General features: G+C 38.0%; 2 protein-coding genes and 1 non-coding gene across 3 annotated transcripts in view; all 3 read right to left on the bottom strand.

Moving 5' to 3' along the window:
- LOC129365181 (FERM domain-containing protein 5) overlaps window positions 1-8,565 on the bottom strand; it is a 57,233-nt gene extending 48,668 nt beyond the window's left edge. The window contains exon 1 of the mRNA XM_055038181.1: window positions 8,208-8,565. Within this exon, the coding sequence (XP_054894156.1) occupies window positions 8,208-8,309 (102 nt within the window). The 5' untranslated portion in view covers window positions 8,310-8,565. The remainder of the gene's footprint in view (window positions 1-8,207) is intronic.
- Window positions 8,566-9,463: 898 nt separating this feature from the next.
- Window positions 9,464-9,535, bottom strand: trnah-gug (transfer RNA histidin (anticodon GUG)). The gene has a single exon. It is a non-coding gene; the product is annotated as a tRNA-His (tRNA).
- A 1,587-nt stretch (window positions 9,536-11,122) lies between these two features.
- On the bottom strand, window positions 11,123-19,203 carry malt3 (MALT paracaspase 3). Its single transcript, XM_055038168.1, has 15 exons — window positions 19,117-19,203; window positions 18,900-18,958; window positions 18,673-18,797; window positions 17,565-17,703; window positions 17,300-17,475; window positions 17,011-17,107; window positions 16,585-16,611; window positions 16,288-16,491; window positions 15,519-15,696; window positions 15,340-15,414; window positions 15,082-15,209; window positions 13,468-13,617; window positions 12,719-12,873; window positions 11,916-12,032; window positions 11,123-11,827 (listed from the first exon to the last, which is right to left on the bottom strand). The coding sequence occupies exons 2-15, from the start codon at window positions 18,928-18,930 to the stop codon at window positions 11,492-11,494; spliced, it is 1,938 nt and encodes a 645-aa protein (XP_054894143.1). The 5' UTR covers window positions 18,931-18,958; window positions 19,117-19,203; the 3' UTR covers window positions 11,123-11,491.
- Window positions 19,204-19,416: the final 213 nt, after the last annotated feature.

Below are 19,416 nucleotides of genomic sequence, written 5' to 3'. Positions count from 1 at the left end.
CCACACTCACCCAATAGCACTCACAAACACATTCATACATAGACATGCAGATCAATAGGAAACTTGAGGTTAAGCGCCTTGCCAATGGGGCTCAACAATATTAAGCAGACAACACACAGATTTCTTTAGTTTCTCAAAAACATGCTCAGCAATCTTTGGATAACTGTTGGTATCAAGAAACTGCAGTATCTTCATCCACCTGCAATGAGCAGAACAATATAAAATACACTGTACATTGTTAATTAATGAATTCAGTTTTTTTTCGTCTCTACTTGAAATACTGCATATTTTATAGGATACTATATCATCACTAAGTCTTTACAGAAATCAAATTATTTAGAAATTAGTCATATCTTGTCTTTTAAGTTTAAGGTAAATGAATTATTAAGAAATTAAATTGCAAACTAATTATATTTACTTATACAGAACCACACACCTTGCACAACACAATTCAAATAATGTAATAATATATAACGTCTTGGCCAGCACCAAAACAAAAATGTGTATTCACAGATGCAGCGGCAAAAATCAACACAGACAAGTTAGTTGCCTGAGGTGACAAAAGTAATATGAGCAACAAAGGTGAAGATGCAAAAAAGAAGAGAGAAAATGTGCTAATTTGTTTTTTCTAGTGTTTTTTTAAAAATCCTGCAGTGAGACTGTGTGCAGCTGAGCTATGAACTTCACAATTGAAGCAGAAACAAAAAGTGTAGCCTATGGAGTAGATCACGGAGGGATAAAAGTAGGACAAGGCAGGAGGACATCAGGAAAAAAGGCTCTCATAATGTAACAAATATTCTGTTATCATACTTTAAACTTGAGGGCATTACTGCGGTTGCTCTCTTTTTCAAACGTCTGGAGCTGCTTGGCCATGAGAAGCCTGTCACGGCTGTCAAAACCCATCTCATGTTAGTTCGGCACCTGGCCTATGGGCTGGTTTACACCCATGTTAGTGTTCATTTCCATCACAAAGGAACTTTAGTGGCACTGTAGAGTATGCCCAAGGATTAAGAAACAACTACTATATTGGTCGAGAAAAATATTTTTTCATGAAAAAGTATAAACTTAGAAATTAAGAGCAGGGCTGCACCATGTTAACCGTATGCATTAATAAATCTGCTGCACTTCAGATCACCAGCACTTCAGACCATTCTTATGCAACGTAAGACAAAGTATGTCACTGCTGTTTTTGTTTAAGTGTACTACGAACCTTTTCCTGTGTTTCCTCATTAGTCTGCGGAGGCACACGGGCCTGGAGTTTAGAGAAAGACAAAGGCTGGAGTCTCTCAAACAAGAGAGAGAGAGAGAGAATGAATGAAAGTTCCAAGGCCCATGGAAAAACAGCAGCAGGGAGATGATGGGCTGGCTTATAAGGAAGAAGTGAAAACAGTTCTGTAAAATTTGGTCAGCTGAGTGGCAAACCTTTCTTCAAAAACCACTCAGTAAAATAAAGTGCCACAATCAGTTTCACCTACTTTATTGCAAACTGTTATTTAACTGGAACACATATCATTCACAGTAAAAACAACTATAGCATTCTGTGTGTGAAAACACTGTATAGGTTTTTAGATTTTAGAAATTGTGTAAAGGCGTTTTATGAAGAGGGCCAGTTAATTCAAAGTCAAGTTTGAACAGCAAACATGATCCAAGATACAATGCAAGGAAAAGTAAGTCCTCTGGTCTGTTTATGTTCCTTGTAGGACATTAATGTAGCTGTTTGAGGCACCACCAGTACATATGTATTTACAAGAATAAAACAAATTATTATTCCATTTTATAACTTCAAATATTAGCATCAACAGATTTAAACAAGTCCTGCTATTTTCTAAATTGGATGAGAGTAGATAAATCCATACCACAATCTCTTAAGTTCAGCATGGTGCCAGAAAACGTCATTATGAATATCACACTCATGTCATGAGAAAATCCAGATTATTCACTGCTCTTCTCAATCTCTTTTGTCAGTCTCTTTTGACTCCCACCAATCTCACAAACCCAGATTCTCATTATATCATAAATACATTTAAATGTTTCCAAAACTTTATTTTTATGTTTTGTATTTTTGTAAATTTGTGCAATTGAAAACTTTTGCTCATTAGAAATAATAAAACACTGTGAGTAAATCAGGAATTGCAGCTTGCTAATTAATTTGGGATCTGAATCATAACATTTGAGAATCTGCACTACAGTTGATTCTCAATAGATCACAGTCTACAATGACTCAAACTGGTCAAACTTGGGCTGGATAAGTGTTCATTTTCAAAATAATCTGACTGAACACAACCTAGAAATCAATTTAGGATGTTATTTATTCCAAAAAATACTTGTTAAAATCTCTTGAATATAACTATTAGCATTCTGTTTGAATGCAAGCTATACACTTTCAAAGATACCAGAATAATAATAATAATCTGGTATCTGATTATCTCTGAGAAATTTATATCACTCCTGTACATTAGGACAGGAGTTACTAATACCCATTATTATTCATAAACTTAACCTTAAAGGGTTTTTTTTTCTTTTTTTAAATAAGGTACTTTGAGAAATTTCCAAACTGGTTTTCCCCAGTAGCTTAAATGTGGAGTTCCACTGAGTTGTGCCAACTCATTTGCAAGGCTGCTGCAGTATGTAAATGCAACCAACAAGCTGTGTAATCTGTTTGTGGTACTATAGCTCCAGGTTTGGTCCTTTTTGTAAAAAAAAAAAAAAGAAAAAGAAAAAGCTTACAGTGTGAGGGGAACGGTATTATCAACGTGCCTCTGCTCTTTTTTACCTTTCTAATCAGAGCGGTCACAGCACAGATTTATTGCTTTGGTAGGCTGTTTAATAATCATACTTTCAGGTAAAGCATAATGACCTCAGGCTCTACTTTGTTTCTCTTTGTCACACAATACATCTCAGAAAGAACAATGGAGGGCTCAGCAGACTGATCCCGGCATGCTGACAGACTGCCTCCATGCTGCCCACACACGCACATTTACCCATTCATCCAAACACAAGACACACTGGGGAATACAAGAGGGCCCTTTGGTCAGAGGAACCTGAGCAGGGTCTGCACTCTTATTTAGTAGTCTGATCTAAATATCAGAAAGAGTTGTGGATTCTAAGGTCGTGTTTCATTTCTGTAAGTGTACACCAAAAGTCATTTGACATTGTGTCTTCAGATATGCACAGTCATAAATCCCAATGAGCCAGTGCAGGTCATGCAGAGCTTAATTTCCATAAAATACTCGGCTGTACAGCAACACTATGTGAGAGGCCGCAGTGAAACACAGGAGCGTTCTATTAAACACTGCGTCCAAAGGCAGTAGCAGCTCTTTCAACACCATGGTCCAGCATTCCTGTCACCAACAACTAATAACCGGCAAAATGCGACTGGCAATAGTCATCCCTCACATCAAATCCCAATGAAGGAGTTTTTCTGACAGGAGCTGCCATCTAGAAACAAATTGAAGTAATCCTTAATTACCACAAATCATGCTTCACAGGTTTCAGCCAATCAGCGGTTCAGCATAGATGATGGTAAAGAGTCGTAACATTCCCCTGAGATTCTATTTTATGAAACATTCAGACAGAATCGGCCACTATGAGGAATACACATAAACATTTCTATTCTGCCATTTTAGATGTGCTAAATTTAAATATTATATTTTTGTCACTGATATATCTGTGTCCAGAAGGCACACAGGAACAACATGTAGCATGTGCAGCTTCTGTGCATGTCCTCCTTCAACTTTGGTTTCCAGTTTAAGATTCAAAAGTGTGCATGAAAGAAACTTTAAGACATAGGCAAGATGGACTCCATCTTGTTTGGAGACTCCATCTTGTTTGGAGACTATTATCTTGAATTTTCTAATTTGAGATTTTGATTGTAACTATCTTGTTTTTAAACAGATCAAAGCTAAAAACTGGTTAGATTCAGAATCATGCAGGTAGTTGTATCAATTGGGTACAGAATGACATAAACACGTAATTTTTTAGAGGATAAGTCAAAGACATATCCTCAGAATATATTTTATCAGGACACACTTCATTCACTGGCATTTCCCCTTTGCTTATGTTTCTTATCCCATTAACATTTTCAACTGTATTTTATTTAAACTGATCTATGGGATAAAATAAACAAAAATCATCTGACTTTAATCAAAGCAACACAAAGTAAAACAAAACAGTTTCATCAAAGAATGCACCAATTACAAAACTATGACATCTAAATATGACATCTAAATGAGCGTCAGTTGCTTTTAATTGTATTCTTCACACTCTTCTTTCTATAAAGAAAACTTGAAGTAGATAAGAGATATGTTGGCACTGAATGTTTCCAATGTATTCCGAATAAGAGTAAAGAATACATCTTTATTTTCACATGAAACTGTTGATAATCCAAATAACTCCCAAGTGTCAAAAATACTTGCTAGGAATTTATGTTATCTAAAGTTGTAAGACTGGGTTGTTGGATGGGAACAGTGGGCCAGTTTCTGAGCTGATGTGGACAGATGATCACTTGTGTCCTCTCATTCCAGTATGGAAGGCACCAGTGCTTGCCAGTAGTTTTATAAAAGGTCCTGACCACTGAGTGATCCCACAATTTCTCAGCGTAACTGCACAGTCACCGGAGCAACAGCTGAGGCACTGGCATCCTGCTTCAAAGTGAAGCACCCCTCAATACACAGTGTCCCATCCCCCAATGGCTCCACTCAAGATGTCAGCACAGCTCCAGATAATGTTCAAAGGTTTTCTTTATTCAAGGCACTAACGTAGAAAGCCCTATTCTTTCATCTTCTCCCCATTTTTTGTCGAGGTAAAATAAGTGGCATAAGCAGAACTAGCACACTAAAGCAAGACTTACTGAAAAAAAAAACATTTTTTACATTTTCTACATTATTATCAATCTTTCTCATTAAGTTCTTTAGTACAATTTTCATCTAAGAAAGACAATTGTATAATTGGACACATTGAGTGAGCATTACTGTCATCCGGAGATGTAAGAATCTATCAATCTATGTCCTCTCTGTCAATTAATACTGTAATATTTTTCCAAGAAATCCACCTTAGAATATTTGATCGTAATTGTTGCAACTTAAAGACACAACAAAAAAAATATATAGACGCCATTGTTAGAAAATGTTACAAAACTGTTATGCAAATCTCTTTGGAATGACAGTAATAACATTATTTAATATCTTGATACGCTGTGCAGACACTCTCTCTGCACTGATGAAGACTAACTCACCCAAATGCCTAAAGTCGCTGACAATGCAGAAGAGTTGGACAGAGTAAAGTGTCTTGCTCAAGGACCCATTAACTGAGATAGACAGAGCTGGGGTCTGAACCAGCAACTCATTGGTAATAAGACAGACTTCCACCACCGTTGCCCAGCATATGAGAAAATGAAATCACATCTAAACAACTTTTGCTATCACAAAAGTAATGGAATGTCTAGTGTATTTAGATTTGACAGTGGAGGCAAAATAATCACTTACTTTTTTTACCACTTACTGTTTAACAAAATGTCTCACTGTTTCTCGTGTATGGATATGTGGAAAAATAACATCTGGCACACAATCATTGTTTACTAATATACCCCAAGTATCACAATTTCACACTTAGAATGTCAATAAAATATAAAACCTATTGAATGAAGTCTCACTGCTGTCAGTGCCAACACCTGATAGATCATAGCATCCATACCAAAGCTTATACAGAGTTTAAGAAGCACAGCTGAGTAAAAATTTAAATGAAAGTGATCGCATGTGATATCTTAAAGATAATATTCACTAATAATAACAAATCTTATATAGCCTTGTGAGGCAAAATAAAAAACTGAAAAGTGATTAATGGTATTCCGATAAAAACAACTGAATGAAAAGTCCAAACGAACAGTTGATTGTGCTCCACAAATCAACTGAAATCACAAAGCAAAGAAGGCATGAGGCTCTTCATTCAACCTGCAGCTTGGTTGAATCTACTTGTGGTGCCATAAGTAATTATAAGTGCTCACTTTTTCTACCCTCAGCATATTGGAAATCTCTATAATTTATTAAAGTAAAACTAAAGTTCATCCATCATGGCACTAAAAAGATGGGTGTATTTCCTAGCCAACTGGCAAAAACCTCCTGAGTCTAATTTTGTACTTAGAAATTCTACTGAAGGTGGCTGTAATATACAAATGAGGGATACAAATGAGGAGGTAACTAAACATATTACAAGGTAAGAAATTCAAGCCAAGACAATGGTAGGATGATGAACTAAGCCAGGGGCAAATATGAGAATGGAGCCATTAAAAAAGTTTTGGTTGAGAGTCAGAGTGTGATAGAATCAAGTGTCTACTGGAAATAAGCTCACTGCACTCTGAAAACAGGATAGGACAAATACAGAAGCAGGACAGAAAGAGACTGGAACACAAAGTGAGAGAATAAAGTGCAGCTTTGAGAATCTATGACCCGCCTCTTACTTTGCATTCCCCAGTCTCAGTGTCCTGATATCCAGAGTTTTTTTTTCTTTCTTTCCGCTGGCAGGCCATAAAACCTGGAGGGAAGCAACTAAATGTGGAACACACATCAGTAATGTGGCCAGTCAGGTGGATTATCTTGCTCCCTTACAGGACGGGGTTTTGACGGAAAGATAATCAGGATGCCAGACAGTCATGGCAGAGCATTCTCCTGTTTCACTCCGCTCCATGCTGCCCCTCCATCCACTCCGGTGACGTCAGCTACCTGACTCTGCTGCAAACAGTACACCTGCTGGTATCACAGTCCATCTGGCCCAGCTCCATCACTTGCTCAGCTCTCTAAGAACAAATACAGGTCTGTTTACAACCCTGACGCACTCCTGCAGCACTACAGTAAGCGATTTCATTGTGGCTTATGGGAAGAAGAGGAGCATTACAATATAACCTGTTGACAATATTGCAGTGGCAAGACTTATTAATATCAGCTTTTCATTGTTTGACAGGTGCAAAGATCTATTTGTGATGTGCAGAGTGTCCCTGAGGATGGCTTTTCCCATTTCTTACAACTAAAAAGGATCAACGAACTGAATCGTTTTCACTAGAAATTGAAGTGACAGGTCCTCTCATCTGCTTTTTGGTCTAATCGCCATGAGCCCAGAACCTGCACAGTTATCAAAGCAAGGCTGTCAGAGACAAATGGCTCAGGGAAGCATTTTGCAAGAGTGCTGGCTTGTTTTAAGTTTCAAAGCGGCATGTTTTCTCTGAGAAAATCCAGTTTTTCTACTTGGCCTGATTGAAAAAATAAATAAATACATGTGACAGTTACACTTCGATAACACATGATACATTTTGGAAGAATGTAGATCAGTAATGTGCAACTTCAGTTATTTCATGGGATTGCTTGTGTGTACTTAACGTGTGTAACTAATGGAAAACTGCTTAGAAAACTGAATGGCCAAACAAAAATTTGTGGCAAATAAACTGACATAAAATGGGAGACACATCATTTAAATAAATACCTTTAATACCTTTAGGAATGTGTGCTTTCATTACATACCAACAACCATCTGAAGGCAGTTGGTTTTTAGGAACCATAAAACAAATTTATGAAGGGCACAGTACAAACATGGAGAAGAATTATTGACTTTGGTCACACATGACCAAAACCAAACTTTCTAACCTTCTGAAAAAGGTCAGAAATAGGATGTGGCACCAAAATATGGTGTGGCTTTCTATTCATCATTCAGATCACACATGGCAGTGGAAGCGTCATGCTGAGGAATGCTTTTTGTCAGCAGAGAAACCAGCCAGTGTTCATGGAAACACAGCTGGCGATAAATACAGGACAATCCTGCAAGGGAACCTTTCACAGGATGCAAAAGACTTGGACCGGAAGACAACGACCCAAAACATACAGCCAGAGCTACAGGGATACGACCTGGATCAAGACTGAAAATCTTGCGTCAGGACTTCAAAAAATTATAACGTGCCTTCTCCACCCAAAATGAGCTTCAACTATTTTGTAAATAATGGGTAAAAACAGCATAATTCTCATTGATGGTTAAAGCAACAGTGGGTAAATGCCTCCCTCCACTGCAGATTTGTAAACACACTGCACTATTTTTGGATGTTTTTGGTGGGAGTTAACGCCAGCATTGTGGCAGTCAGGCACTGATCCTCTGTTCAAACACTCGCATGAGCAGACACAATTGCAGCACTATTCGGTCCTCTGCGGAGCGGTCGACAGGTGACTAACCTGAATGGTGCACGTATATTCCGTATCGTCCAGCAGCCTGACAGTGCAGCTGTATTCCCGCTCCAGATTCCTGAGGCTGCCACTCATGAATCGGCTCAACATCTTCTCCACAGATTCGCCGCTGTGTCTCTGCGTCTGCGGGACCAGAACAATAAAAACTCCACACCAGCGTGCAAGTGAATGTCACACCGAGCGCAATCCCCGGTCCCCGAAACGACCAGCAGCCGCGTATTCAGCCACCATTGTTGTCCCGTTTAAGTTTTCTTTGCAGTGGGGGGTCCGCGTTGTTCAGCGCAAAATCCAAAGGATGCCCGCATCCAGATCCGGAGCCAGATCCAGGAGGCAGCTCGGGGGATGGTGTGTGTCTGTGGTCGAGCAAAGGATTATCTCTCACCAGTCACCGCTGCCACTTCGGCAGGCGGGCGGGTCCCAATGCAAACTGACGTCAAAGTGAGCCAACAGGAGAGTGAGGCGTTTTGTCTGGGTTTTAGGATTATTTCCAATACAGATTTTTTTTTTTCAACTCTGCAGCTTCTCTGACACAGCTATCTGCATAGCTACAATACAGGCTTACAAATCATAAATAGGACAATTCGGTTTTTCGTTTATTTGTTTGTTTGTTTGTTTTTCCTGTACTCAAACACTAGTGTATAATTTTACCCAGATTCATTCACCCAAGAGAACCAAGACTCTTTTGGGCAGAGACATAAATAAATCATTTTGTGTGGGATCAAAACCATTTTTAAAAATACATCCTTGTAAGGAGTTATGCGTAAAAGAAATATATTTAAAACAAACTATCAGTTTGATTTTCTGGTTTCCAGTAAACCCTCACAAGGTTGACCCCCAAAGCCCTGACCTCAGGTGTCTCAGCAATTCATGTTTCTGTGTTTGAGAATGAAAATAAAGTGGATTGGTCTGCCACCTGCAGGTCGTACATTGAAATTGACCTGAAATTGATGTGTGTCGAGGAGCACACATCATCAATAGTCGTTATTTTGTACCAAATTAATGTCACCATGAGACTACCATAGGTGAAAGCTATTTAATAAATTGTGAGTATTGTTTGTTTTGTTTAAATTTAATGTAAATGACGGTTCATTTTTATTAAGTTAACTGGGATAGACAAAGTAGGCGACACACACAAGTACTAATACTTTGCCCTACAAAAGTTCCTATTAATAATACAAATGTAGCGAGATATGTTCAGAAAATAATACTTTTGAAAAATAACGCCCAGATTCTTTCAACATCCCTGCCGTGACCCGGATTCGAACCGGGGTTGCTGCGGCCACAACGCAGAGTACTAACCACTATACGATCACGGCGAGCTATGACCAGAGCTGGGGACCGGGGATTCGAATCCAAGTATATGTAGAGAAAACGGCCCAGCATCATTGCGTGAAATATTTTTGAAGTTGTAAAATGTATTCATATCAGTCAGCAGCGTGCACCTCGACAGTTGATTTGCTTTATTTTGACTTGCTGCACATCGCGATAAGAAAGGCAAGTAACAGCTTTAATCAACTTCAAAATAAATTGTAGCTTTACTTCGATTCGCTTCTAGATTAAAGTAAAACTCGGTCATCTTTTGACCCTTTAACAGATTTTGCAACTTTGGCTTGCTAATGATACATTTAGTAGCCAGATAACCTTTCTCTTTCATGCGAATAAATGCGTTGAATAACTAACTTGTATTATTGTCAAATATTGAACCAAATAATTCGTCCTAAAATAATGACCCCTTTTTCCATTAAGTGATTTTGGCATTGAAATCACCCCCTTTTTATTGCCAAAAGGTGATGTAGGCTAAATTACTTTTGGAAAAAAAGGACTTGGGCCATCATGACGAACTGTAAGTTGATGGTTTTTATCACAGTGTGCTGCAAAAGTATTGATACTCATTGGAACTTTCCACATTCTGTCTCATCTTTTTCTACAAATGCAAATTATTTAATTGGGATTGGTCTACTCCTAAAACATTATAGCTATCTTACTATATTCATTGTCCTTATGTGAACCCCGCCTTGGTCTGTAGGTTTTTTGCAACCTCTAACAGATTTCTTTCTATTACTCTGTATTCAACTCCTTACATCTTTTCATCAGCTCTGAGCAATGCAACTGTATTTCTGCTAAAGCAAAACAGTTCCATAGCATAATGCACCATTGCGTTTGAGTGCACCAACTTGTTAGCAGATTCTCTCATCTGATCTGTGGACATCTACAACTCCACCAGCGGGTGCAGTGAACCTTTTTACTACTTCCTTGGATTAGGTAGAGAAGCCCGTCTTTGGTTTGGAGTTGTGCAATACATTTCCCTGCTTGAATGACTTGTTCAAAGTCTGGGAAATTCTTTTAAAACCCATCCCTGCTTTAAACCTCTCTGCAACTTCACCGTCGACCTTTCTCCAGTGTGCCTTCTTCTTCATGGTGTTGCTAATTCTCTAACGTTCCTTATTAAAACTTTAAAGCCATCTAAAATAAACTTTATTCATGCTGAGCTTAAAATGCATGCAAGTGGGTTGTTTTTATTAACTGATTCCACAGATTCTTATTTTGAGTGACAGAGGTTAGGGCAGATGACTTAAAAATACTTTTCAGATTTCAGTTTGGAGCAACTTTTGAATTTAAAATCATAAAAAAAATTAATTAAAGTGATAAAGTTTAAGGTGTATGAAGATTTTTTTTCAGGGCACTGCACAGTAATGTGGTCAAATGAACTCAAGACCTCCCTCGTGAAATAAGCTTAACACTCAGTATCCAAAAATGTGCAAATTCCCTAATGAAAAACAAGTTTTGCAAACATATTTGACTTTCACATTTGTTATTATGTGGATTTTGTCAGGAAGAAATTAAAATCAGCTTACTTCTGTGATTTAATTGTTCAAAAACAAACTGAATGAGAAACTTCCATGTAAAGAGAAATAACAGTATTTATTCTTATGTTAAAACAAAACTACATATCACAATATTTTCTGAAGTTCCACAATGCAGAGATAAAGGTAGTACTGTTTATGAGATAGATTATTAAAGTAGTCTTCAATAGGCCAGCCAGCTTGCCACTGAAATAAAGTGTTCCTCACAAGAAAAAAAAATCAAAAATATTACAGTTATCTTTTAAATTTCTCTATGTTTATGTATTTTATTAATTTTTGTCTTGCAATGGAAACGAACATATGAAGAATATATATATTCTCAATCTACTTTTTATCATCAATTACAGGTAAAATGCATGATCACTCTATAAAAAAATAAAAAAGAAAGTAAAATCTTTTTTACAGTATTTACTCAGATGGTCGTAAATCCAGCAGTTCGTTCTCATCGTTCTCTTCAGGTTCGTTGCTGCATATAGTTGGAGTTTTGGCAGCGCACTCTGCCTTTCTGGTGAAATGTCGATGCGGAGCAGCCAGATTCGGACGCTGCTGTGATTTGCTGTGTGAAATGTTGCCCATGCTTTGAGCTGTAGCACTGTTTGATTTTTTGTCTCTTGTGTGATTCTCCCTGTACAGCTTACAAGATGCAACCAGAGGCTTTCCAATGTCCACCTGCTGGCTTTCTGTGTGCCGCAGATTACTGTCCTTGTAAGTATAGTGTAGATCCACCCTGAGTACCACTGATTCCTATCAAAATGACAAAGAAATCACACTCATTGTAAAATAAGTAAACAAAATGTTAACAGATGGAAAAAATATTTTAGTGACTACATACCTTCAGCTTCTGGAGAGAGCAAAGTCTTAAAGTACAGTCAGGATTAAGCGTTTCATTTAATAGTAGTGAGTCCATATCCTCTGAGCGACCCGGGCTGGAAAATATGTCTTCCATTGCCTAAGGAATGAAACCATACACATTTTAATAAATATTACATGTGTTGAGTTACTACAATAAAAATATTCGCTCTACATCACCCCTGGCAAATTCAGGAAACAAACTAACCACAAGATGGCAGTATAATCCGAGATTACACCTACAGACAAATACATGTATTGCACAAGTGTATGACACTGCTTTGATTTCCTGCTTTGTCATTGGTTGCACTATGCTGGAAGCCCATATTTGGAGAGGACTTCCTCAAAGTACTCTTTGGGGATAAGAGGGGGTGTTAGTGGTCATTATAGAGACCAGCAATGGAAACTGATTACATTCTGTCATGACCAATGTGGAATTTATGGAAATACAAGCTGTAGTTTTTGAAACATTAGTTTCAAAAAACCAGTGTTTGGTTTTTGAAACCAAACTGGCCTCTTTTTTTTAAACATTGGTGTCAAACACTGCAGCTTGTATTTACATAAATTCCACAAAAAGTGAATATTACAAATATTGACAAATATTTGTGATTGAAGGCATGACGGAAGTAATGTGTGTTTAAGATATAAATTTGTGCACACTGCACACCTTTTTTTTACTCTTTTTTTATGCCTTTATCACCTTTCAGATCTACGTATTTCTTCCTTTGAAAACAGTAAAGTCTGAAATGAAATATCTGATTGTTTAAGTGTAACATAAGTACTTACAGGATTGCTACTTAGCGTGACAGTACAGTCCTGGGTTTGATCAGGTGTAGTCTTTATAGTCGCAAAAGCGACCAGTACATTAGAGAACAGTGCTGAGAAGCTGACTTCCACTTTCACGCCACATAGAAACGTCAGCTGCTTCTTTCGTGGCAGCTCTGAAAGAAGAAATGAAAACCTCTCTTATATTTAAACAAAAAAAATATTTTCCTATTCATACTTTTTTCCATTTAAAGAATGCAGATTTCATTTTGCAGAGCGACTGATTGGTTTTCTGTCATTTCAGTTAGCCAACTTAAGCAACACAATCATTTCTGATGAAGAAAAAAAAACTCACCCAGATTGTGATATCAAGACTGAATTTCGCAATGGGTAAAATTAGTTTGAAGTAAGACTGGCATGTTTAAAAATAGCTCCATTGTAAGTAAAAACGAAATAGGTATTGAACCGTGAACAAGTTCCCTATTTTGATAAATCAAATACTATGACTGGCCTTTTTTTTTTTAATGGTACGGAAAATATCTTAAATCACAACCATTTCTCTTGGACTGTCTTAGGCTGTTACATGGCAGGTATCAAGATCACTGAACAGTAGATTTACTCTTGAATTCATGGGGCACAAGTAATAGGTAAGCTGAGATTAGCTTTGAGGAAACCTATCTGTCAGGGTGTGTTCATATCTGGTATCAATAGCAAAATTTTCTTAAGAACTTCAACAGAATAAACACAGACGGGGACTTCTTCATACTCACCATTTGCCTGCCTCCAGCAAACATCTCGTAGGTGGAGTTCTCTTGTGTGACCTGCAGTTTGAACTTTATCTTTGAGGGATCGTGGTTCTTTCATGGTGTGTTTAATCTCCACTGCCTGTTTGCCAGTTACCAGAGGGTCTTTACCAACATCTGATTTAGAAACAAAGAGAAAGTGTAAGTGAGAAAGTGCATGTTACTAATGACACGTAGCCAAAACTGACTTGTATTACTGTGCTGTAAAACAAACGAACCAAAGTGAAAAGTTTGCTGTCTCTAATTGTCTTACCTTGAAATTTAAATCAAATTTTGATTATGCGGTATGACCTTAAACCAGCCTCCATGCCAAAAAAAAAAAACACCAACATGTCTGAATTAAAACAGTTCCGCAAAGAAGGTGCCAATATTCCTCCAGAGTAAAAGCTTAATGCTTGTTTTTACCAATATTGGTGGCTAAATTAAACTTGCATAACAATTTTTCTTTAATAAATCCAAATAGCTTTTAACTCGGATTAACTTTGCTTTGACAACTAGTTTGATGATTTGAAACATTTAGGTGTGGAAACAAAAAATTCTGAAACGTGACAAATACTTTTTAGCAGTATTGTTGAAAACATCAGGAGACTCTGACATAATAAAATGTTTGAAGGTTTTAGTGAAAAGTTGATGAATTTCTCTTCTGATCATGGGACTGGTGAGTTCTCCAAATCAGAAAGTGATGAATGAGTATGTTATGAAGAATATAATTCACATGAGCAAATTTGAGGAACCGGGGTTATTTGAAAAAATTTAAGAAGGTTCAAAATAACTGATTTGTCAGAATTGGAACTTTGGAAGTTATTCTATGGACATTGAGACAATGGAGAGATTTCAAAAGCGGACAGTTGTTTAAAAGACCAGCTCAAAATTGGGGAAAAGAAAAAAAAGGAGGATGTGCCTTTTGTCTGTGGTTCCTAAAAGATACGTTTCACTGAGATCGTTTTCTCACCAATAGCAAAAACAAATCTACATATTAGTTTGTCCAAATAAGTTCTCGAGCACTTTGACACAAATTGCCATCAGCAGGGGTTCATGTCTCACGTCTACTGATTTCTGAGTGACCCCTTGAGAGCGAAGGCAGGGGGGGTGCCGAAACGGCAAAGCAGCTGTCTCATTCCCCGCGGCTCTCAGGTTTCTTGGTGTTCTCTCGCCAACAGTGTGAATTTCCAAAGAATGAGGTCACATGCTACTGGTACCCCAAAAATGTATTTCCTCAGAGCCCATCGAAAAAGCCAAACATGCTTTCTCAATGGGAGAATTTGATATCCTTACATCAGTGATCAGTTGACCACACCAAAAAATACCAAGTAAACAACATTAAAATGCAGTCCTAGGGGGTTATAAACCTTGACTGTGCTTCAGGCACCATATCAAAGGACAACCTGTTCCCTTCGGTGCTGTTTACGCTGAATCTCTAGGGACCATTACAAAATAACACTCAAAAAATAGAATAGAATAGTAGATCAAGTATTAGACGCTATTATGCACCAGACTGACATTTGCTTCTTCAAAAAGTTCCAAAAAATAAAAATTGAACTGATGCCAAAGGTATTTCTGTAGTACTTTTGAAGCACTCACCTTCAGACACTCGCTCTAAGACATGCGTGACTTTTGCTTCCTGAAGAATATGCTTGTTCAGGTACTTTGTGAAGATGCCAGTACTCTTGCCCCCATCCTGGACCTCGTAGGCCTCAGCATCCTCGCATCTGAAAAGATTTACAAGGTTAATGTGAATCAAACAATAGTTTTCGTTGATGTTGCTTTGGTTTTCAGTGTCAACCATTTATTTTTTTCAACATTTAAATAAGAATATTATCTGCATAAATGTATACATACGTGGCATAACCATACACTGTGTTCCCATTTGGTCTCAGTGCCTTAATGACTGATGGTATGCAACCCTGGTTGTACCTAAAGAACATTGTTTGAAAAAATTGTGGTGAGCTTAATTTTTTTTTAATTGATACAACATTTTGTTCTCTCCTATGAAACTTTAAGTTGATTAGAACACATACCACTTTCTACAGGTGTCCAGCAGGATTACACTCATGGCAGTCTGCCTTTCTTGCATTTGATTCATGACCCTCTGAACACAGACACAATTTTTTGTTTGGTACGGCTGTGGAGCGTCGACTGCAACCAAATAATTCCTCCCAGCATGCTCATACCCATGACCCGCATAGTAGAAAAGCCCTGTTAAGTGAAAAGAAATTGTATTAAATAGGAGTTCAAATTTGCTAATTTCATAATGAAGAGATTTCAAAATCCACGGGTGGAAAAAAAAGTAACATTGCATCATGGTCATAAAGAGAATCAAATGGAGAGCTGATTTATTTTTTAAGACACAGATCACAGTAGCAAAAGTATTCTTGAGTGCCATGACCATTTCCTTCTTGTTGCCATTTTATCATAGACACAATTTCTATCTACGCATCTATACTCGTGTTTCCCTTTCCACTGTTTAAGAATAGTATTCACTTACTTCCCTTTTAACATCCAAAACTACTTTGTGATACTAACACATCTTTAATAAATAAATAGTTTTTATACTAATGTTTTTGTTTTTTTAATTCTGCCTAAATCAAGTCTTGTAGTCATTTATAAAAAGTGATCTGATCTGCATACTTAAATACTACTGCATAATTACAAACAAGCCATAGTTCAGGATCTATGAAAAACAGCACAGGACGTGAGAAGGGGAAGTTAAAAACAGCATTTCACAACGGTGAGATGCTTAATTTATGCTGCTCAGCACGTAGCTAATTTAGTCCAAAATAGACTCACCATAAACTCCCCTGTCAAGAAGCTGAATGAATTTGTCGATAGCAGCAATCATCTCTTGCCTGGTGAGGTCCAGCAAGGATACCACCCTAAAGCCGAGCTGCTGCAGCAGGTTGCCCAGCTCGTGGACATCCATGACGGGCGCCATCAAACCAGGGTGGCAGCTGTAATTCAAGTTGCCAATGAGAAGGGCAACCTTATCAGTGGCTGAAAGAGAGAATGAGATAAAGAAAGCACAAATTATAGTGATACTTTCCTTTTTACTGTGCATTAGAAAATGTGTCTTCTGCAAAACTGTACCTGTTAGTGGAGGCTGTTCAGGTTGCACTAAAACATTGAAAGAAAAGCAACACAAGTTTAGCATTTGTGAAAAAAGAAATGAGCTGAAACAGTAGAACCATTTGTGGTTATTACTGCATTAAACAAAGCATGAACCATAAGCAGAAGAAATGTTGGTTTCACTTCACATCACTTTCCTGCTTTGTGTCTAGGTATGGACTAAGCACTATTTGGAGACTAACAACTTCCTTTTCACTCTGTAGAAATGGGAAAGTACCTCTACCACAATGGCAAAAAACAAAGCCTTTCGGATAAATCAGCAGAACAGAAGGACTATGAAGAAAATCTCGTCTACAGTCAGTTTCTTTTACTCAGAAACAAAGACAGTAATGCAGGAGGGAAGGGTAAAAAAATAGGAAAATGTTTAGAGTTCTGTTTGAGACTTACCAATATTGATATCAACAGGCTCTGTCCATCTCTCTTGTAAGACATTGGATATTGAGCACAGATAGGATCCGCCATGTTCTGCTGTTACACCATCAATCTGTGAGATTAAAACAGCAAATTACTTTTATTTAAACACACTTCCACAAGTGCAAATAAGAGTTTTAAGGAAATATTGACCACACTTCTTAAACAGGTCGGTAAACAAGACTGGTATGATTTACACATAAGACAGAGTCCAAGAAATCATTATCAGTAGCATAGTAAGCAAACATTTATTATCTTGCCTCACCTGCAGTATATCACTGGTCTTGTCCAGCAGTGGCTGTCCATTTCTGTACCACTGGTAGTGTGGAGTGGGGATGCCAAAGGCAGCACAGCGAAGGCTGAGTTTTGTTCCCAGTTGAACTGTTTCTGGTTTGGGATTGATAGCGATGTGCGGCTCACCCTGCCAGTCAACTGGCAAACCTGAAAAGTAACAGGCAGAGATTGTTATACAGGTATGGAGTTTGTCTTATGTGGAACATATGGCCGTATAAATTAAATGAGCATAATACCTGATTTATCAATGTCCAACACTTTCACCTTTACCCATTCGCTGAAGATGTAATTATGAAAGTAGTCATTGACTCGGCAGACATATCGCTGAGTTTTAGAAGCTCTTATAGTCAGGTCTGCTTGAGTACCACCAGGCACCTGTCAAAAAAGGATGTATGAACACATTTTAGTATTGTTAACTGAAATCAAAGCGCTTAGTCATTTCACCCCTTCACAAATTTCTACACACCAGTCAGATGTTTTTTCTGTTTGTTTGTTTGGTTCCGTCCTATTTCTGTTTGTTACCCACAAACAAACCATTTCAGATTGATTTACTTAGCTGGTGGGTACCCATTCATTTCACTTAGAAGATGGTGAGGAAATGTGGACATAAATAAATACAAATATATATATAATATATAATAAATAATATATATATATATTACGTATTGGGTTGTACCTTTACCATTTCTAAGACACATTTCTGACAATTGGTGTAAACAAAGGTTAGTTAGTAATTGATTATAAAAATGAGTAGTGCATGATGTGGAATCTGGCAGCAGGATTCAAATTGTTCCATTAATTTACTTGGATCTATCACAGATCTGTCGAATTTCATAAGCGCTGACAGATCCAAACAAGCACGAGAAGCAAAATGCAAGACTGAAAGTACTCATAATATTATATGCACAATTAAATTAAGTTGTGACTATTTATTCCCATAATTCATAAAAACACTGAACTCTAAAGACACTCAATGGCACATGGACATAGAAAATAGTTTGTTTCTGAAAAATAATTCGCAACGAGTGGGTACGAAGATGGAAAGAGGCGAAGTATCAACGCTGCAGGATATTTGTTGTTCTTACGTAACCTGCTGATTTATATTAAAGTGTTTACTTTTACTAATTAAAACATCAGTGGCAAAACTGTGGGGCCTTGTTACAGGCACGAATTGAACTGTTGAACTGTTCCACGGATCGAACAGTGACAGACGGCTCCAATTTCACCAAAACAACCAAACCAGTGGGGGGAAAAAGCATTTGTGGGGCAAATGACCAACTCGAGATCAAACAAACACGGAAAAGTTCACCGGAGGTTATTGTTTTAATAGATCCCCTCACTCACCTCCTTCTCGTCTTCAGAGAACCACTGGTAGCTGAGAATGCCGCTGCCCTCCGCGCGGACTCGCAAAGTCACTTTGTGGTTCACCGGCACGCACACGGAGACAGGGTGGCGCACGATGACGATTTCTGAAACAAATCACGACAGACAGTCGGTCACCTGAAATCACACGCCGTTGTGTTTTGTTTTCACATGAGACGCGCTGAACCGGCGCGGTGGCAAACACGAACCTGTAATCATTATGGGGCAAGATCCAGTCATTTGTGCATTTTCCTCTTCTTACATCAGACTGTAAGAACAGCACTGTTAATAAAGAAGTATATAAACACACACACACACACACACAAAAAGCCTCCAACACATCCGCCTGAATCGCCCATAAACGTTCACTTCTCATTTCGTTGTAAGTAACATTTTTGCTCCGGTTTGTAATATTTCACTGCATACCTGCCGTCAGCCTCGGACCGGATGAACAGTTCTCTGATCTCGAACAGAATGTGTTTTCCTGTCGTAAGTCTAAAAAACCTCTAATATATAAACTCCCTTCCCGGAACTAGAGAAAGCGCACATACATTACCGTAGTTGCACTAAGAGAGCATTCGAAATGCAGGCTTGAGGTTAAATTATGAAGAAAAGCCCTTCAGAACCTTTAGGTTTCGCCAGCTGTGAAATAAAATTCTGCTTCATGCTGAAAAATATGACACGATATGAACTCCAAGCTGTCCCAGATCAAAATGAAGCATGCAA

Source organism: Poeciliopsis prolifica, unplaced genomic scaffold (genome assembly GCF_027474105.1).
Source record: "Poeciliopsis prolifica strain line A6 unplaced genomic scaffold, Auburn_PproV2 SCAFFOLD001, whole genome shotgun sequence".
NCBI classification, from domain to species: domain Eukaryota; kingdom Metazoa; phylum Chordata; class Actinopteri; order Cyprinodontiformes; family Poeciliidae; genus Poeciliopsis; species Poeciliopsis prolifica.
This window is presented reverse-complemented; position numbering and strand designations above follow the sequence as displayed.